Source organism: Cardiocondyla obscurior, linkage group LG27 (genome assembly GCF_019399895.1).
Source record: "Cardiocondyla obscurior isolate alpha-2009 linkage group LG27, Cobs3.1, whole genome shotgun sequence".
Lineage (NCBI taxonomy): Eukaryota > Metazoa > Arthropoda > Insecta > Hymenoptera > Formicidae > Cardiocondyla > Cardiocondyla obscurior.
Genome location: NC_091890.1, coordinates 653,561 through 675,603, shown reverse-complemented (window position 1 = coordinate 675,603; position 22,043 = coordinate 653,561). Strand labels below are relative to the sequence as shown.

Genomic DNA, 22,043 nt, shown 5'->3' with positions numbered 1-22,043 from the left:
GAATGAGAAGATGAGCGAATTAAACTTAATCAAGTTAAACCATTGGAAAGAGCTTGACGTGAAGGGTGTGAAAAAAAATCGGAGCGGACTCTGATCGAACATCTTCTGGTCTCGCGGTTGGATGGAAACGGCGCATGCGCAGAAGGTTCCCGCTTTCTGGGGGAACGTCACTGTGGAGATTCGATTTCGCGAGGCACAGCCACATGCCGGGGGACCCAAGTGTGCGACGTCAACAGAAACGCGCAATTCAAAACGATTGGAGAGAGCCCGGCGAGCCCCGACCGTGTCGCGTAATGAGTCACGTGCGGACGTGATCAGTTTTCGCGCGAGGAGTTTTCGCGGCTACGGAATTTAGTGGGTATCTTCTCGATTTACGAACCAGTCGGCGAATTATTCGTCGGCCTTTATCGCATGGCGCAACCCCGCCGACACCGTTCCGCGTATCGAATTCAATCACGGAGGCAAATACGCCCTAATGCCACTGTGTTTGCAATTAGTCAGCCGACCGGGGGTTATCGCGGTAGATGTGCAAATGTTAATGTTTCTCTTTCCTCTACAAACATTTAATCTTCGTTACAGATCGCTGAGGAAACAACGTCATCTCTCATCCTCAACAACCCGAAAGAGGAACGCTTCTGCGAACGTTACTGGTGAAAAAGGGAAAGAAACCACTTGCTTGGACATTTACATGAGACGCAAGAGCCTGTAAGATTAAGGCCCGATTGTTCCAAATCTCGGGTAAATTCACCTATCAGATAAACATGTGTCTATCTTTATTTAGACGAAAAGATAAAGATATATATGTGATTATCTCTTAGACAAATTAACTAGAAAACTGGAGCAACTTGTCCCAAAGGAGCAAGATAATTTTTTTTTTGACGATTAACTTCTGATTAATATCATTAATTTATTAATGTAATAATAAGGTAATATGATAGTTTCAGCAGCTGGCCATTGTCTAATACAAGTGCAAGGTGTTTGTTTTATCAATGAAACCGGATCTGACATGTCTTACACTGAACTGGAACATGGTTACCAAGTAAAATTCTCATTAAAAGCTATCTGATAATGTTCCATTTGACCTGAGCTTAACAAAACTTTCTCTTGCAGGGTCTTAGGAATGCTAGCAGACCGATGTTCTACATAGGCGACATAAATACAGTCCAGTCTGTTATTCCATCAATCTATCGTTCTTCAAAGAGAGTAAGTTCAAGACTGTTATTTTTATACGCTGTTGAAACACACGGTTGCAAGTGTGTAAACCACTGCACCAAGCACAGTTTAAAATCTATCCTTCAATTTTCTATTCAGAGCACTGCATACTATGCACGTAAAAAAAATTTTTAAGATATAAAAATCTAGTGTTTTCCTCATTTGTTAATTTTTTTTTTTTCTTACTAATAATTCTCTCAAGTTTTTGATTGTATGAATCTGATTCTGTATCTGATGAAATATCACAGAAATGGAGTCACAACGTCGTGTGAACAGAGTTGTGTGCGCTTGTGACAATTGACTGTTTTTCCGCGAGACAAATTAATTTGCGATTAATAAAATAGTAATGTCGTATCACGTCGATCTTTACATCTCGTGTTTATGTCACGAATACGTCTGTACACGTGTAAAACAGCTGCTCAAAGACTGATAGCCGTACATTTTTGTCGGAGGTTAGAAATACATACGTTTGTGATATATATAGAAATTTTCTTACGCATTTAAAAATATATATGGCCTGCAACATATTTATATATTTCCTTTGGAAGTCTACGTACAGTTATGTAAATCGTCGGCCGAGTAAATGTCGAGACTTTTGTCGCTTATTTAATTAATTGCTAGCATTAGATAATTAAAAGATTCTCTTATTACGTAATATCAGCTTTTAAAGAATTAATCGATGTAAATATTTGATGCGCGTTGATAAATGCTTCTATATAGCGGAGTGTATAAATTCAATCAGTGGGGCAGTAGAGTAAATTCGGTTTCTTTGCTATGATGCTTGGCCAAACAGGACTTTATCTCATTATAAGACACGTTATTCGAGTACGAATGGTACGCACATGATACAACTATTAATTTTTCTATTAATGCGTGTGCAACGCGAGCATCGCATCGTTCCGTTTGTCTCGCGTAGAAATACGTTTGTTAACATTTATCGTCATTCAGCCAATTATAACAGTGCTAATGTTGACTGAATTATAAATTGCTTCTAATTGTGCCTGATAACATTATGGTGACTGTCTGCGAGTTTTAGTTTTATTCAGATGATCTTGCCACTCGTTACTTTAACACCGTGCGAATTAGTATATAAACTTATGAAATCGATGTGCATTTTCAAAATCTAAATTGAGAATGCGATGTATTAACTACAGTGTGATGTATTAACTACATTGTGGAACTTTTAGTTCGTGAAAATACATGACAATGATTTTTATTTCCAAGGTAAAAGTACAAGTGCGTATGTGTACAATTAATAAAATATTTTATTTATATATTTTAAATATATATTTCGCGATTATCAAATTAGTAACAATTGTAATTAAAAGAAAAAAGAAAAAAAAAACGATAGACACTCATAGTATTGTACGTAATAATAAATTAATATCTTTTAATTCAACAGATGTCACAAGCTCACATAATTTTCTGTGATAACTTATTGAATACTTTAAATCGTATAAAAAATCTGTTATCAAAAACATTCTTTCTGTCAATTTATCTGTATTGTGACAAGTAACAAGAAACGAAGATAGATTTCCGCTACATTTCTTCAGCTTATTCTAATCTTGTTTTCTTATTTATTCGGTTAAATTAATCATAAATCTTTTCTAAATCTTTTATTGCAGTGATTAACAAACGCTCGCGCTTTGGTTTGCTTGTTGCTGCATGACTGGCATTGCATTCCTCATTGAGTCTTGGATTGTAGTGAAGTAGTAAATGGTAAAAACGAAATGAGCAGAAAATACAAGCGTTTAGGTGAATGAAAACTTGACCCTGAGTCACGAACTTTAGAGATAGCGTGATTTTTCATTTCCAAATGTACATATTTCACGCATCGTCGCTTGATACGTATTACCTTTCCATGTAGGCAATAACAAATGTGATCAACGTATAACTTACTTATCAAAAGATCAAACTAAAGAGTATAATGAGTAATCTTACAAGAGTTCGCGATGAAAATTGTCCTGCTGACGACAAGCCTAGATTTCTATCCTGCCTAAAGGCATACTGGGTGAGCACTATTTAGCTTGAAGATTTTACAATCTTCCTCACTGCTTGTTATATAGCGGAGTTTAGAAATCACGTTCATTTTTAAAAATTGCAAAAAAAAAATCAGGCTGTGACGTTTCTTCTTCTTGATCTGTCAGTCATTTAAAAAAAAAAAAAAAAAAGTGTGTGTGATAGTGAATTTAATTTTATATTATATGTGTATAAGTTTGATTGACATATGTTTATTAATTATTTTCTAGTTATTGTAGTTAAATTTATTGCAAGTATTATTAAGATATGACTTGTGCACACAGTATGGCGTTTTAAGTAATTATCATTGATCATTAATTTTACTTTCTAGCCTGAATTATCAGAAGGCACTCAAGATGATGCTTATATGGGCGGAAGTGATATGGAAGGAGAGGGAAAGCAAGTTCTCGTTGGGATATGTGCAATGGCGAAGAAATCGCAGAGTAAACCGATGAAAGAGATTTTAACAAGGCTCGAGGAATTCGAGTATATAAAAATTGTTGTCTTTCCCGAAGAAGTGATATTAAAGGTGATATACATTCACGTTACAGAGCTATATATAATATTTTTATTTTACATAATTTATATCTCTTGCGTTTGCTCGTTTATAGGAACCTGTAGAAAATTGGCCTGTGGTTGACTGTTTAATAAGTTTCCATAGTAAAGGTTTTCCTCTTGATAAAGCTATAAATTATGCAAATTTACGTAAACCATTTATTATTAATCACCTTCCAATGCAGTATGATATCCAGGTATACTTTGAAAAAAATATTACAAGATATTTATATATTTTTCTATTACAATTATTAATCGTACATTATATAAATTATAGGATCGGAGAAGAGTTTATGCTATATTAGAGAGCGAAGGTATTGAAATTCCACGGTACGCCGTTCTCGACAGAGATTCACCAGATCCAAAACGTGAGTTACATTTATTTGCATAGTAAATGAGTTGTAGGTACTTTGAATTCTGAAATCAATAACGACGAGTGTAGAACATTCGTATATACATGTTTCGTCTTTACATATTGACTCGATATTTTAGTGCACGAGCTTGTGGAGTCGGAAGATCATGTAGAGGTAAACGGTATTACTTTTAACAAGCCATTCGTGGAAAAACCAGTATCTGCTGAAGACCATAACATTTATATTTATTATCCTACTTCCGCTGGAGGAGGAAGTCAGAGATTATTTAGAAAGGTATGTGTGCGTGTGTTTTTTTTTTCTTTATTTAAAATTACATTTTTTATTTATGATTTAAAAAGCATTCTTTTTTTTAATGAAAAAGATTTAAAATAAATGTTTAATTTACTATACAGATAGGTAGCCGTAGTAGTGTATATTCTCCAGAATCTCGCGTTCGTAAGAGTGGTTCTTATATCTATGAAGATTTTATGCCTACCGATGGTACTGACGTTAAAGTTTATACCGTGGGACCTGATTACGCTCACGCCGAAGCGAGGAAGAGTCCTGCCCTTGACGGCAAAGTTGAGAGAGATTCAGAGGGCAAGGAAATTCGCTATCCGGTGATATTGAACAATGCTGAGAAACTTATTAGTAGGAAAGTATGTTTGGCTTTCAAGCAAACTGTTTGCGGCTTCGATTTATTAAGGTATGTAATTTGTGTCTTAATTTATTACACCTTTTAATATTTTATATTTTTTATTGTTTTATTTTTTAAAGTCATTAATTATATTAAAAAAAAAAAAATATGTATTAAAATTATTTTCGAACGCCTGTAGATATTAAGACAATAATACGTTATATTCTTAACTGACGTAATACAATTATCGACGTGGTTATCAGTGTTATTGTAAAGCACATATCGCATTACGCATTCATTAGCTTTCATTTTCATCGCAGCGCTATGAACTGAGTTGAGTTGAGAAACAGATATTGACACGATCATAAAAATATTGCGATTTACATAAGTAACTAAAAATTAAATATATGCAGCAGTCAATATAGGCATTTGGTTTTGATTGCAGAGCAAATGGCCAATCGTTTGTGTGCGACGTGAATGGATTTAGTTTTGTAAAGAACTCGAATAAGTATTACGATGATTGTGCCAAGATTTTGGGAAATATGATACTTAGGGAGCTGGCTCCCACACTGCACATTCCTTGGAGCGTTCCCTTTCAATTGGACGACCCTCCTATTGTGCCAACTACATTTGGCAAAATGTCAGTTTAATAAAATAACGAAATTATAAGCTATTAACTATAAACTAAACTATAATATTACTAACAATACTCTCGGTGCTACAGTTTTTTTTTAATCGTTATTAATTGTTTCGATATTTATTCAGGATGGAATTACGCTGCGTCGTAGCAGTTATTAGACACGGTGACAGAACTCCAAAGCAGAAAATGAAAGTAGAAGTGCGTCATCCGAAGTGAGTAAACTAAACTTTATAGATTTTTTTTGCAAAGTCATTGCAAGTTAAAAAAAAAATATATATATATATATGAATAAAATTTCAATAGATTTTTTGAGATATTTGCCAAATACGACGGCTACAAGCATGGGCACGTAAAACTAAAGCGTCCTAAACAACTGCAAGAAATTCTCGATACAGCGCGTAGTCTACTGACGGAAATACAGCATCGTGCAGCGGGACCCGAGTTGGAGGAAAAACAAGGAAAGCTGGAACAACTTAAGAGTGTCTTAGAAATGTACGTAGAAATTATAAACAGAATAATTAATTTTTGGATTATTAACTTTGTGTATGTATTATTAGGTATGGGCATTTCTCTGGCATAAATCGTAAAGTCCAATTGAAATATCAACCTCGAGGACGGCCGCGGGGAAGTTCTTCCGACGACGGTAGCGATCTTAGTATGCTTCGCTTTACTATTTTACATATTTAAATAAAAATTTCAATTAAAAACAATTTTTAATATATTTATTAAATATAAAAAAATTATATATATATATATGAAGAAATGAGTATATCGTTTTGTTTTCTTTCTTAGATCGATTAGGGGAACCGTCTTTAGTTTTGATATTGAAATGGGGTGGAGAACTGACGCCAGCTGGACGTATTCAGGCGGAAGAATTAGGACGCATATTCCGCTGCATGTATCCCGGTGGTCAAGGTAGACACCTTAGTGGTTCGTATCTTATGTTCATATGCTTGCCATGCTCGCTTTTAAGTTTCTACACAGTATCGAAGATTGTTTCTATAATAATTTCCCTCTATTAGCTAAACCTGATCTGGGTTTATCCGTGATGTATATGAATTATGTAATCAGAAAGCCTTTGGGCTTTTGATATAAGATATATATATTGAGAATGCTATGTTGTACAAATTGTAAAACTATTGAACTGCTTACGAATTGGCGTACTGAGATTGGATTGTATACTCCTATGATATATATCGCTAAAACTTATACCATGATAAACGCGTAAAAAAGGCTATTTGAATAAAATCGGTATATCGAGTTCGAGAGTAATTGCCAGTGTAGCAATCACTGAGGCACTAACAACCATATTGGCAATCATATCTTAACTGGTAGTTAATAGTGAGATGTAATAATATAATTTTCTAGAGTCACATATAGGATAATTTTCTCAAATGTTATTTCAGAGGAAGAATCAGAGATGTTACCAAACCACGGTAACCTTTTATTTACGATCCACGCTTATTCCATAGTTCTCTGTAGATTTGTATTGCTATCTTTAGAAATAGCGATGTTGTACGACGGTGCTAATAGTAAGAGTACACTTGCACAATTTATATCTCTTTATTTGAACAAATCCTCAAGCTGTCACTCGACTTACCGAAGACGAGTTGTTGTCGGCAGCTTGAGAATAGCATGGTTTTAGCGTACACCACACTCACCATTCGCCACACGCTTTTTCTATGCTAAAGTAATATTTCTGTCAATTTTGATTTTAATGGCACAATATATATTAAGTGTAGTTTTTCTTTTATATAAAAAAAATAATTATGCACGTACTTTTTGTACAATATATGTGTTTTTCAATGTAAGTTTTTATTAAAATCCCAACATAGGAGTTTTAAGGTAACTCTAAAACATTTAAAGACATGAAAAACTTGTTGCATTACCTTCGCGTTGTAATACATATAACGTTTCATTAATATACGTTAATTAATGTAATTAATCCCGATTAATCGAATCTTAATGATATCACGATGATCTTTAGAGCATAGATCATCTCGACAACTTTTTTGGCATTTCAAAATCGTTCCGTTGTCGTTGTGTTCTATTAAAATAGTTTTGTCCCAAGAAATCTCATCGCTGTGTTGATATTATTTTCTCTTAAACGTAGGTGAATACGCAGGTGCGCAAGGATTGGGTTTGCTACGCCTGCACTCCACATTTCGTCACGATTTGAAGATCTATGCCAGCGACGAAGGACGCGTTCAAATGACTGCTGCGGCTTTTGCAAAAGGATTGCTCGCATTAGAGGGAGAGTTAACGCCCATCTTGGTGCAGATGGTGAAAAGCGCGAATACTAATGGCCTTTTAGACAACGACTGCGATAGTAGCAAATATCAAAATATGTGAGTAGAAGGATTTTTTATTAAACGTCCAAACTTTTATCTCACGCAATATTTTACTTATTTACAGGGTGAAAACGCGCTTGCACGAGCTGCTGCAGCAGGATAGAGAATTTACTCGCGAAGATCGGGAGCAGATCAATCCGGGAAACGCTCTGAGTATTAACGCAGCATTAGATTTTGTCAAGAATCCGGTTCGATGTTGCCAGCACGTTCACAGTCTCATCCAAAAACTTCTGGACATCGTGCGTATTAAGAAGGAAGATCCGAAGACGAAGGACACGATACTTTACCACGGCGAAACGTGGGAACTAATGGGACGTCGTTGGGGAAAAATAGAAAAGGATTTCTGTACAAAAAACAAACGTTTTGACATATCTAAAATACCCGATATTTACGATTGCATTAAATACGATCTGCAGCACAACAATCATACGTTGCAGTTCGAGCACGCGGAAGAATTGTACACGTACGCTAAATCTTTAGCGGATATAGTGATTCCTCAGGTATTAACATTTTTTTTCTCTTTCTAATTTTATTAATATTTTACTTATTTATGTGTGAATTATATTATTGTGCAGGAATATGGCTTGACGGTACAAGAAAAGCTTACTATTGGCCAGGGTATATGCACTCCTTTACTAAAGAAAATACGAGCTGATTTACAACGAAATATCGAGGAATCTGAGGAAACTGTCAATAGGCTTAATCCTAGGTACATGAGTTTATAAAGAATTTTTTCCTTAATTGAACATTTTTTAACATCTACATTATAATAATTAATCCATAGATATTCGCATGGTGTTTCGAGTCCCGGCCGCCATGTACGCACGAGATTGTACTTCACAAGCGAGAGCCACGTACATTCCTTGCTAACCGTGTTGCGTTATGGTGGTTTACTCGATGTAAGTAGCACGTTATATTTAAAAGAATATCTTGCGTTTTTTTCCAATTTCTTACGTATGTAATTGGCAGGTGGTGAAAGACGAACAATGGCGACGCGCGATGGAATATGTCAGTATGGTTTCCGAATTGAACTACATGTCGCAAATTGTTGTTATGTTGTACGAAGATCCAACCAAAGATCCAAGCAGCGAAGAACGTTTTCACGTCGAATTGCATTTTAGCCCTGGTGTTAATTGCTGCGTGCAAAAGAATTTGCCACCTGGCCCTGGATTCAGACCACATTCGCGCAATGAGAGTAGCCACAACGTGGTAAGATTTTTATTATACTAGAAAAAACCATGCGCACGCTAATTAAAATTATGTGCGTACATAATTTTAATTCGGAATTAATATTATGTACCCGAATAGAAATACATTTTTACCGGGTTTTTTTTAAGGGGGAAAGCGGTGGCTCCGGTCAAGATACGAGTTCACAATGCAGCACTCGGATAGAGGAGGAAGATGCAGAATTAGGAATTATCGAGGACGATCTGAACACCACGGCGCAGGCTGTGAGTACAGTTTTATTAGTTAATTGCACAGTGAAATTTTTAAACAGGTTAAATAAATATTTTATTCTCCTTTAAATAATTATGGTAATATAATACACAAAAATTTGCTTTCAGGATACGCCTCCGCCATTAATGGAAACAGATGCTGTGGACTCTATGCTAGACAGTCCAACGACCAGCCGTGGAATTGATATGATGGATTTAGATCCAAACATGATGGACGAACCGTATGACAGTGGATTTTTACAAAGCTCAGCACCGATTCCTATCAGGTCTGTTATTCACTTGTCTAATGTGTGTATTGAGTAGCAGCAAATATTTATCATCATGGTAAAACGATAGAAATGTGAAAAAATGGAAAAGTTATTTGATATTAAAATATATATAGCGCCAGAACTGTGGCTGGACATGAGGCTGCTAGACTTAGTAGCCAATTGGCGGCGAGTCAACGACAACGACGAAGCAGGGAGGCAGGAAGTATCGTAGAACCGCGCGCGCGAAGCTACGATCATCAGCGACAAGAGAAGCCCGAGAAAGGTAAGTCTATTTTCACGTGCAAGTTATTCGTATCGGTGAGCAGATTTACGTTAAAGTAAGTGTAAAAAAATGTCGCTATTAAACGAGCGATATTTGATTCGAATATAATATTAACAACGCGTACATACACACGAATACGAAATGTGTATTACGATATGTGAGTCGTGTACGGTATCCTTAACACGGTAATAGTTTGTGCATGATTATAATTATTATCACTGGTTTTCTTTTTGTATATCTGTATAAGGCGTCGGGATATATAAAGCTTTTAGGGGCTAAATTACTGGCAATTGAATCGATGGTGGAATGTCGTCGCAATGCCCCTTTCTGTGTTCTACTGTTCTCTTTTTGTAGCTGCGGACAAGCTGCAGTATCAGAGCTTGGACGCGGTCAACAACGAAGGTATGTTTGTAGCGGCTACCAATTATTTTACAGAATGATTCTTCAAGATAATGCAAATATTTTCGGACGATACTTTACGTATCTTTCCTATTTTTTGCCACAATCGAGTAGATCCATCTTGCCTACATATACTTTTTTCTCTTTGTTGGATACGAAATGTGTCTCTCTGTTTTTTTTTTTTATACTCGTAGGAAATTATGCACATGTTGCAATGAAATAATTCCATTGACCGATATTGACGTATAAAAATACGCTGTGATAAAATTTATGTTAATCGTAGCACAGCTGCGATTTTCAGAGTAAATTTCACGCATCTTTAATTTTCGTTGCAATTAAAATGTGCATAATTGTCGGATCGATCTGTGAAATATTCGGAATGCGCTTATGCACATCGTCGGTATTACGACGTGCTAATTAAAGTGACTGCCGATTCTCACATCCAATACTTTCTACCTCGTAATTAGTCTTTAGTCTAGTTTAGTCTAGTCTAGTCTAGCATAGTCTAGTCTGATCCCTTCCTTAATGAATTAATTTTATATATTTTACCCGAAGTTAATTTTCTGAGATATGTTGCAACTTGTAATCTACATTTGTTGATTTTGGTTACTTTTACTTTTAATCAAGTATACTATCAAATCGCACGTACTGTATAAACGGGAAAGGATTGATACGTCTGCTTTTTTTTTTTTTTCTTTTTTTTTTGTTTATAATGGTTAACTGTTTAAAACACCAGATGAGGTGCCAAACGTGATCTGTCCGGAAAAGTCTAATGTGTCTTGTTTCATGTAGTACAGCCAAGAGATGTGTATTTTGCCAGGGTAGGAGGCGATGATTCCAGTTGAAATAACTCTTTGCTCAGCGATAGTTGTGCGCGTGGAAGCCAACTAATTAAGTGTCGGCGACTGTCTGGGCCACACGCGCACACATCGTAGTGTGGTCCATTCAGCTGCCCGCCCGAATCCTCGATCCCAAGATCATTATTCCTTATGGAACTCGCAAGCATCTTCATCATCATCAACGAGCATTCTTCCTTCGAGAAGTTTTTCGACATTCCATTCGCCATCGTCTATTACATACCTTCGTTACGTGATAAAATGTCATCGTATTTCATACCATTATCAGACAAGACAGTTCCAGTTACTTGCAGTTTCTCTCTCTCTCTTTCTCTTTCTTTTGTATTCGCATATAATTTTCTTTTATCGATTCATTGTTACTATAATTTTCATCTTCCAACGTCGTCACTATCATTGATCACGACGAGTATCGTATCTTCGAATAGGCAGCTCGCGAAGCATGTCTCATCTTCATATCGTTCTTCCTCTTTATTCGCGTATAATTCACATCGACAGTTGAATAAAAAAAAAAACAAAAACAAAAATTCGGACTAACATAATATATTTCCACAAGATCATGAATACTAATGCCGTACGAGCTTCGGCTTTCTAACAAATGTCAGTGTACGAAGCTGTCTGTATATGTAAAAAGTCGTGTGGTTTGGTTGGCTTACTGGTTGCATGGCTATCGTGTGCCACGGTTATTGTGTCGTGTGCGTACTCGTGAATCTAACATACTCACTAAAACTGCGCGCAAAGGGTCAAAGGTATACTCTATCCTTTAATTTACTTTGTTTCTTCCTTGACGAATCTTTAAACGCTAAAACGGTGAGCTTAAATATTTTTCTAAATGCGTCAAAGTATATTATCTATTTAATGATACGAGATGACGTTCTTCGGATTCCTGTAAAATATTCATATTTGATATAATAATGATTTAAAATCGAGAAAGGACTCATTACGCGTTAATGCAAAATGTGTACTTATAAATAATTAAAACAGACATAGCACTACACGTTAGAATACTTACGACGATTTTATTACATGTATTACAAAGATTTTCATTTTTTTATATATATAATTAATTAATTATTTTTATCCTTATTTTTAGTAGTACAAGCGAGAGAAAATCGCGGTTAATGCGGTAATCGCAGAAGCAACGCGTATCAGTATTTATTCTTTACCGAATTGGCCGAATAAAATTATCACGAGCTTGATTTCTTTTATCGTAAAGCTAGAGAAGTGGTCTAAAGATTCGTCTCCTTATATTTCTTTAGCAAATGGGTTTTATAATCTGCTCTTTCTCTCTTTTGTTCTCTTTTTCTCTCCCGCCCCCCTTCTCGCTGCACCGTCATTCCGAATGCCGCACCGTATCCCACCGTCATCCTTCTGATAACGCTATCACGCCTGGACCTATGTGCCTGCGGGTATTTCACCGTCCCTACGCACCGCCACGCAACGCAACGCAACGCAACGCAACCGTCAGCCGCGGAGCCAACTCCGGAAGAACCTCGCGACGACGAGGAACCCATGTGGAAGTCGGCGACGTTGCTGCAATCACATAGCTCGCCGGAACTGCCAGTTTCACCTGACGAGAGCTTCGCTTCCTCGTGCTCGCTTCGCAATGCGCCCAACGATAAACAGCTATCCGCCAACCCTTGCTCGTTGCCCGATCCGTCGCTCGCGACCGTCAGCGGACCCCCAGAGCGGACCGTCACGGGATATCGTGGCCGCGGCAGAAAGTACGAACGCTCGCGCTCCGAAGTGACCTTGCTCTCATCCATCGAACTCTTCGGTGAGTTCAGGGCTAAACGGCAAATGCAATGCAGGTTCAGGAAGAGACCGTACGGTCGCACGTGACAGGAGTAACGCATGGAAAAGAACCCGGTCCATTCCGAATACTAACGTCAATGAGAACTTCGTTGGTAGTGAATTAGTAAAGGGACAGGTAACGTTACTACCCGATGGCGATTGTGATTACCTTCGTTCTTACGTCGGTAAGTAACGTTTCGTTCTCTTTTTCCCCCCCTTTTTTTTTTTTTCTTCTTCACAAACTCTTTCTGGCATTGACTAAATTCGGGCCGAGTTCCTTCTTCACGCTACTCCGGAGTCCCTGCGACCTTAGTGTCAAATACTAGAAAAATTTTTATTCACGAGATCAATGAATCGTTGATGCCACGTGAATCGCCGCATTGTCTCGTCTCGTTTCACCGAGAAATTATGTAATTAACACGACGGAAAGACCAGTATTAAGCCTTTAAAAACACAGGAAAGTAATTAAGAGATTTTTTTTATTGTAGCACAATTAATGTTGAAATTAGTTCTCTATATTTATCAAGTCTAATTCTTTATCAAATCAACATTTCGCTGATTCTTTCAATTAGTTTAATATTATTTTTTTCAAAGAGAGACCAACGCCAGTTTCTATTTCCTATAATGTGAATTATTCCCACTAATCAAGATTAATTAATAGACTCGGTTAATCTTCTGCCTCCTTCTAAAGCTAATTTTACAAAGAAGCGCAGACGGTGAAAGAGAGAGAGAGAGAGAGAGAAAGAAAGAGAGAGAGGCAGTTGATGATTAATATAATAATCAGTATTTGTGGGAATAATTCTTATGCTCACCGATTCGCTTTGCTCGTTACCGCTCTGTCGTTTCTTTCTGAACATTATTTTCTCTTTATACTTGAAAACACGAGCACAATTATAAGCACGGGCACGAGCACGAGCACGTCTGCTATGATAAAAACCTACAGCTTCACAGCCGATCTCTGTCGGGCTTTTAATAAGAAACTGCTATTAATATATAACAAATTACGACGTTACATCGTTATCACTAGCATCGTTATCCACTAAACTAATCATCATCATTATCCGGAATGTCTATCTGCGTCTGAGTCCCCCGCCCATCCAGACACCCCGTGTCCAGGCCTCATTCCTCTTCTCCACCCTTAGACATGCGATCGCGGATCATTCAACCTGATCCTACCTGCACAGCAAGGCGCCACCGTCACAGTATCTCCGGACAGATGAGTTATTTCAAGCTGCTGGGCTACAACGTTAGCAAGAAGCTCACCGGCTCGGCCAACAGTCTCTTCAGCACCGCTGTGATAAGCGGTTCCTCGAGCGCGCCGAATCTGAAAGACATGGTACCACCTCACGCATCTGCAGTCGCTGGTATGAATATTATATATATATAAAATACTTAGGCTACGTTAAATATTTAATTATTTAATGTAATGTAGATTATTAATTACTATATTTATTCTGCAGCGATAGAAGGCTTCGGCGGAGTGCCGCCTATTAGACCTTTGGAAACTCTGCACAATGCACTGTCGCTGCGTCAACTAGATGCCTTCTTGGAGATGATGACTACGGCACCGTTGTTTAGAACGCCGGCCTCTTCGCCACCTAAGTCCTCGCCGGCCGGATCGACGCACGAGTCGCTCAATCCACCCCTCGTTCACGCCGGGATCAGTCGCGAATACCATTCTTCTGATACAGAAACTGTCAGGTATTGTAAAAAGAATAAAAGCACAAGGCATCGTGAATATTATATGAGTATTATTTAATATTTATACATATATATTATTTTGTAATTGGTGATTTAAATCTCTGATGCATTTAAATATTAATTTCATATAGGTATATAATGCCAACACCGATACAATATAAGGCTCTCGGTGAAACAGAAACGTGTGACATCAGGAATCTACCTTCTCCTACTAGTCCGAACAGTGCGTATCTTTACTGTAATGGTGATATAATTTTTTCTTTAACTAATAATTTCTGTATCTTGCAGGTACAGGCTGGAGTAGCGAGCCACAGTCTTTTCTATCTTCTGAACCATCGTCACCCGCACCGACGTCTACTGGCGAATGCAGCATGTCTATAAGCTTAATCAGCAACGAGAGGTGAATCTTAAATAAATTTATCTTTAAATAAATTATATTTTCTTTCCCTTTATGTTAATGATTGACGTGATAACTCATTCCGTTATTTACACTAATTTTAAATTTACTAAATATTTTTTGATTTGTGATTATATTTCCTATATTATATTTTACATAATTTCTTTTAATATTTAATTGTTATACGTTGATTGTTAGTAGTATTAGAATTAACACTTGTCCATTCACAGCGCTCAACTTTTTATTGCGCCGAAATTCTCTCCGACCTCTTGCCTGGACGTCGACTTTAACGAATTTTGTATTCGTCTCGATCAAGAAAATCGAGAAAGTCGTGGCAGCGTTTCATATACGGATTATTACAGCAATGAGGACGGTCAAATACGCAAAATAACCCAAATGCCGCAAGTGATACAGTCAGCTGCTGGCGGTGCGCAAACAAAACTCGTATGTGGCGATGATATTCCTTGCGATAACGCCGACGAAGATGAAGATCATACATTGACTTTAAAACAGAGCGAGGAACAAAAGAAACAGGACGTTAAGTCAATATTCGAGCAAAGAGACGACGTCAATCCCGCAAAACTAAGTGGCAGCTATAAGAAGATCGGACGGTAGATAGTTTAATATAATATATAATAAAATAATACATAAAATCACATTTATCGATCATTAATATTATTTGTACATTTTAGGTTTCTGGTGGAAAGCACTGATATATCACACGGCGACGTCCGAATTAAAGATACCGAGAGTGGTACTTCTGACAAAGTAAAATCTTCAGTCTCTCAGAAATCTGACTCCTCAAGCATAAGTAAATTAATCGCAGAAAAAGTAAGGGATTCTAAAAAGAGCGGCTTGCATATAGGTCCACAAAAGCGAAAGAATTTCTCTCGTTCGCAAAGCGTGACGACGCCGAAGACAGTCACACCGAAAGCCGAACAGACTTTTAGTTACTCAAGACAGAGCTCGTTTTCGACCATGTCGGATGCGGATATAGAAAATTGGAAATTGAGCACAGATCCAACGCATTCCTCGGAAACGAGTCAGCAAGAAGAGCCGATACTTACTGTTGCCAGTAGTCTCACAGATAGCTCTAACATTACCGTGGGCTTCGATATTAAAGAGGAAGAAAAAAAATAGGTGATACATTGTTAATTAATTAATTCTTTTTCTCGACACCCACGTGATATTAGATCTATTCTTAGGACGTCGCGTTTTATGCTACTAAAGGTTTTAGAAAGGATAATTTCCTAGTATGTAAAAAGTATTAAAACACAGCAGGTATTACGTAGAAACTGGACACTTATTTTAATGTTTCGTAGTAACGTCCATAAGGCTGATAAAAGTATACAACCAGGACCAGTCATTTAGAGAAAACTATAATAGCGAAACTTTTAAACAAGTCTCCTTCCAAATCTTATAGCATTATATAAATGAGATATTAAATCAAATAAAGACGATATATTCTTGTTTTAGAATGTCTTTAGAAAGCGGTTAATCTCACTATATTACTTTGCGACTTAAAATAAATATATATTTTATTATAGACGAAATAGTTGTATGATAGTTTACTCTGAATAATGTAGCAATTGTTTGACTTGGAATATTACGGGTCTTTTTGTAATGAAAAGATCAACGAATTACTTGACTGATAATAGACGAAGACATACAATTCTCTTTTTAATTACATATCATTAGCTGCGCGTTTAGTTTAATTTTTTATTTTAACATTAATTTATATGCATTTATATTATTAATGTAATTTTTTGCGACAGTTTGTATTGAAAATCGAGAGCTTTTAATCAACGAGGAGCAGATTGATATATTTTTTATTGTAATTATGTGTGTAGAAGATTTGCCTCTTTTCTAAAGAGATTATTGCAGATGTACAAACGCTATACAGCCATAGCCATTAATTATGTATGCTTCGATTAAGTATAAAAGTGATTAAATAGAAGGACAGAGAAGAAAAAGAAAAAATAGATGTGATTATGAATGTTATAGGGTACTTAGAATGAAATGTATATTTGTATATTACTGTATTTTGTTCTTCAACTAAATCGCAATAGTTTTTTAAATTAATAATCAGATGTTCTTGAAGTTACCGAATGTATGAGACTGAAAATATATATGTATTTTAACATGTTGAGAGACAACGAAAATATCTTGTCGTAATATTACGCAAATACTTAGTTTTCCTTTTTTTCTAATGATAAATGCTGGAAAGAATAATTATATCCGAGCCAAAGAAAATATCCCAATTAAGGAGATAGAACTACACTTGAAATTGTGAAGTAATCAAGTTGTACAGACTGTACATTCATTATTATGCAAGGTAATATTTATTTGAAAATATATTGTTCTTTTATCCTAAAAATCCTGTCTTGTTCCTTCTAACCTCAATTTAAAATATTTGACTTGTTACTTGGTCGTAGTACTCGCTCGACTGGATGGTGGCGGCTCGTAGCGATCTTCTTCGAAACTTCTTGACCAAGCGCCGACTCCACCTATTTCATGGGCGGAGAATAGGAACCATTACAAAAAAGGCGTGGCCACTGAGTAGGCGGGAGCGAGGCTCGTGCCACCAACTTACTACTTCTATATTCCTATTAACTCCGGATACTTTTTGGACGATTCGAGGCCGCGAAAACCTGAGATTAACAGATTTGCCAGGTAGTATTATTTTCCATTTTTCACATATTTAAATGGTCAAATAATTAAATTACCGTTCTTCTTTTATTGAAATTAAGAATTAAATGTTATTTATTAAATTGTTAATATATTTTTTTTTAAGAATATATTAAACATTAAAAATCGCGCGCGCTATTTACTTTTGCTTATTCTACGTTAAAGAAAATTGCTTTATAATTAATAATTTTTACTGCAACTACTATACATCTCGTCTTTTTAAAAATTAGAAGACGCAATAAATAAAGAACAGTGGAAAACTTAATAATTTTAATATGAATTTCCAAGATTAAAACTTTATAAATTAATTTCTCTCTCAATGTGAACTCCCATCGGCTTCTTTTTATTATTATTTTACTTACCTTTCTCTTTTCTTGTTTTCTTACAAAATGTGCTAATAAAATTTAATTTTACGTTTGATTTCATATCATATCATATCGGTGGGTCCAGAAAATGACGGCGGAAAGAGAGCTGGAGCTTACCGGCGCCGACGCCTGGAACATCGATCCGGGGCGTCAGCTTGCAGTTATGTATATAGTTCATATTACAGCAGAGGGTTGTATTAAACATCCACGTCGTTTTCTACTTGCGCCTACAATCCTATACGAATATCGTTTATCAAGTTTTCCGAGCGATATTAGGTTTAGGCATAACACTGCTTGATAATCTTTACTTGTCATATATTTATTCGTAAAATTACATAGTCAAACAATTGTACAATCAGCTGTTAGATAATATGTTCTGCCAACTCGAGAACTTACAGATAATATACATAAATTATGACATACATACATACATACATACATACATTAATTTTAAAATATAACGTACAATATACAAATTAATATAGAGATGAAATAAAACACAGGTAATTGTTATATATTTTTACAGACAAAATAACTTTGCGCACGTCTCAAACACAGTATTGTATACATTCAAAAATATTGCAACGCGTTCGAAGCGATAACTGGTGCTCGATAGGAAAATTGGAAAACGATTTGTCGGCATCGCGATACTACGAGGTGAAAATACCAGAAGGGTTTTTCAGGATGAAAAAGAAAAGAAATAAAAAGTCTGGACGGAGGATAAATCGTACGCTACACACGGGACGTAATTAGAGCGTTACCGGGACGTAGAAATATTCGCGAAAGGGGAATGCACCGAGGGATAAGTAATAACTTTATGCAATCCCCTGTCGAAGTCATCTTAATAGGGGAGAACAAACGCGAGATCCGATTTGACACGCGGAAACGCGCGATGTTTATACGCGCACGTTGTAAGGGTCGGTGTTTCGCTCTCGCCACGTCAAGTGACACAGCTAATATCTATTTAATTGATTCAGGGGTGAAACGCAGCCCCCTAGAACGTTTTCGTGAACAATATGCTGACTGTCCCTCGAAAAGACGCGCACGTGTCCGTCAAAATCGCAAATTGACTCTCCTGTTGGTCCTGTTGGTTGGATCCGAAGCCAATTATAAACAGGAAGGATTATTGAAGACAGCCGCCAGAGAATTATCGATGAAAGAGTTGCCGAATTATACTCCTGCAAAGTTCATAAAAAAAAGACTTAATAAACTTGCAAATTAAATTTTTCCTATCATTAAAAAAAAAAAAAAAAAAAAAAAGAATTGTAGAGCGATAAAGAAAACATAAAGATTAGATTAAAATTAATATATATTTAATTTGCGTTAAGGGGGAAAGTGTACGCGAGGCTCGGCATGACGTGCACATATATTAAATTAAAGTAATTGTTATAAAGATAAAAATAGTTTTTTCTAAAAAAAAAAATTCGCAAAGATTGCTGCGCGCTGATGACCTTTCCCCCTTAAGAAAAAAATCTATACTAATCTTTCTATAATCCCGTTTGCAGCACCCATGCGTCCCTTGCATCGTGAAAATGGGGCGATTGACGGAAAATAAGGAGAATAAACGGGATAAACGGAGCAAGTCGCGTGAATGACGTCCACCGAATTTCGCACGTGTTCGGGCGATCCGATTTTGATGCGCCGCTAACAATGCACCCCCGTTGCATCATTGCCCGCAACGGGGTCACGCCTCTAAACGAAATTGCAAGATTTCGTCACGGATCTTTCTAAACCTTCCTGAAGCTTATTACGCAAATTCGTCGCGGAAATCTCTCGAGCAGTCGCGACGAAGAGGGTGATCTAACGCGAAAAACCGATGCGCGTTGAAAATAGAATAACAGAAGCCTACCGATAACGTATATTAGAAATTAATATCTATCGATAGACAATAAAAGAATAAACGCCCAAAGTATAAAATAATTTTTTTTTTCCATCTATTCTACAATTAATTATTGCATTATATATCACTGAAATAATTTCCTGCAAAGTTTCGCGTTTATTTAAACTACCCTCGCCGCGGCAATTAATTCTCACTTATTTAATTACGCGTATACTTGTGTCAATTAAAAAGAAAAAAATCATTGATACGCATGTCGGATGTAAATTAAATTAATAATCCAAATAACACTCTTCTGTTTAAGTACCTGGCTGGCAGCTTGACTTTCGTGTCGTTTCCTGTCCGTTGCTTCCATCTTATAATCATTCGGTCGATACCTGAGATCTGCTCTCGCAGTAACGGTAGGCCGCATCGCAGCAAGCACCGCCCAACGAGGATGCAAGGGCTACGTGGAGGCCCCAATGTCGTAGCTGCATCACAGCGCACGCGTTCAGCAGCATGCGATCCGCGCATATTCGGTAATCACGAAAGGGGCGGTCACCCTTCCCGGAGGACGTCCGCGAGATTTCCGAAAAATGCGTTGTCCCGGTGAAAGGTCCTCGTCAGAAGAACGGTACGCTCGGGACCTGAAACATCGCGGCGCAATTATTCAAGTGTCGTCGCGCGCAAACATCCTCCCTTTTTTTTAATTTTTTTCCATTACCGGCAAGTGAGCGGTGAGCAAAATCATCCCCGGTGGTATCCGCTCATCGCTGGACAGGAAGCGGGATATGAGCTACACCGAACCACTGTGGGAGATCAATGGAAATCAAGCACCAGTAAGTGACGACGGTGAAGCTCCCGTAAAACGCTTCCCAATGTTTGGGATTTATTAATTCTTCTTTTTTTTAATAATGCCCGGCGTGGTAAACTCATGGGGGTCCAGTTTGAATGCGCTAAAACAAAAAGAAAAGAACGGTTTAGTCGGGGGAATTAATAAAGAAAAAAATTAAGCAATTAAAATGGAAAGGTACAATTATCAAAAAGTCGCGCGCGATTGTCTTTTACCCTTTTTAATTATTTAACAGCAATTAAGTGATAAATTATTTTTAATTCCTGAAAAGTAGCGTCCGCGATAATTGAAGTCAAGCGATTGACGCATGTCTTCAATAATTAAGAATTAATTTAGACTAAAATTAAAAGTGACTACGATCAATCTGCGGGCTTATCTATATATTTCGAAGGAAAAGAAAAGGAAAAAACTTATGCGTAACAGGTAATCGCGGCGGAGATGTCGCAGTACGTTGGCAGTGAGATCGCCAGCTACCCGATGTGGGACAGTTCCGTTTTGTATCAAACGCAGCCACCCGCTCATCCGCACGTGAACGAGCACGGATTGTACAGGCAGCCATGTGCGTTATTGCACCAAAGGTGATTCTTTTTTTTTCACGAGATTATTGTTAAATCATCTGCATGAAAAAGTCGAAAGACTAAAGGCCGTCTTAAAAGAAAAATCAACTCCCATAAGAGTCCCCTTAATTCTTTAATTTTTCTTTGCGCCCTATCTAATTAAAATCTTTTTTATTATAGCGAGCCTTTATAAACGCGCTTTTGTGAAGGATTCTTAATATTAATTACTGCAATAAATAATAAAATTATGTAAAGAACTTTGGAATTTTCAGCCGCTATACGACGAATGGCCGATCACCGAATTTGCCCTCATCGACGACGAAGAAACCGAGACGTCGAGTAGCAACGGTGTCGCAAAGAAGAGCTGCAAATATTCGGGAAAGACGTAGGATGTTCAATCTGAATGAGGCCTTCGACAAACTCCGCAGGAAAGTACGTACTTGTGTTTTAAAAATAAAAGAGTGATTAATTAGTTTAATAATTTTTCTTGTTTCCCTTTTCTTTCCTTTTTTTTTTAATTTAATTGTTTTTCAGGTACCGACTTTTGCTTATGAAAAACGGCTCTCGAGAATCGAAACCCTGCGTTTGGCGATCACATACATCGCTTTCATGGGAGAGCTACTCGGTATCGAGCCAAGTAGCCCGAAACCGGAGTACATACCGCGAGAATACTACTTGCAGAATTGAATATCTTTATCTTCTCCTTCTTCCACGATGGACGAGGGCGTTTACGAGTCGATGCGAGTCACCGTCTTACTCGCGGAAAAACTTGTAGTCGGCGAAATAAGTCTTCCATTACTAATTAGTATTATAGCATTAAGTCTCGAAATGTAATTTAACATATAATCGTATGTGACACTCGTA

The 22,043-nt window shown here is 37.0% G+C and overlaps 2 protein-coding genes across 22 annotated transcripts; both read left to right on the top strand.

Annotated features, from left to right (window-relative positions):
• The first annotated feature begins 163 nt into the window (after positions 1-163).
• L(1)g0196 (inositol hexakisphosphate and diphosphoinositol-pentakisphosphate kinase) lies at positions 164-17,086 on the top strand. 21 transcript variants are annotated; one of them, XM_070673000.1, is made up of 30 exons: positions 164-354; positions 580-738; positions 939-1,039; positions 1,111-1,203; positions 3,563-3,760; positions 3,843-3,983; positions 4,064-4,154; positions 4,279-4,433; positions 4,553-4,845; positions 5,222-5,416; positions 5,542-5,628; positions 5,720-5,908; positions 5,974-6,071; positions 6,209-6,346; positions 6,823-6,852; positions 7,530-7,764; positions 7,832-8,267; positions 8,343-8,476; positions 8,552-8,666; positions 8,737-8,976; positions 9,105-9,218; positions 9,333-9,490; positions 9,607-9,755; positions 12,477-12,785; positions 13,945-14,166; positions 14,263-14,503; positions 14,635-14,726; positions 14,792-14,903; positions 15,263-15,511; positions 15,593-17,086. In XM_070673000.1, exons 3-30 carry the CDS (start codon positions 1,007-1,009, stop codon positions 16,038-16,040), a joined length of 4,995 nt encoding a protein of 1,664 aa, XP_070529101.1. In that variant the 5' UTR covers positions 164-354; positions 580-738; positions 939-1,006; the 3' UTR covers positions 16,041-17,086. The 21 variants fall into 21 exon arrangements, with proteins under 21 accessions (XP_070529101.1, XP_070529087.1, XP_070529091.1 ...); XM_070672986.1 differs by having other exon boundaries at positions 165-354; positions 580-705; positions 15,131-15,511; XM_070672990.1 differs by having other exon boundaries at positions 165-354; positions 5,974-6,059; positions 6,209-6,331; positions 15,131-15,511.
• A 3,248-nt stretch (positions 17,087-20,334) lies between these two features.
• LOC139112192 (protein Fer3) lies at positions 20,335-22,043 on the top strand. The gene is made up of 4 exons (XM_070673048.1): positions 20,335-20,608; positions 21,046-21,200; positions 21,452-21,611; positions 21,714-22,043. The coding sequence occupies exons 1-4, from the start codon at positions 20,561-20,563 to the stop codon at positions 21,864-21,866; spliced, it is 516 nt and encodes a 171-aa protein (XP_070529149.1). The 5' UTR covers positions 20,335-20,560; the 3' UTR covers positions 21,867-22,043.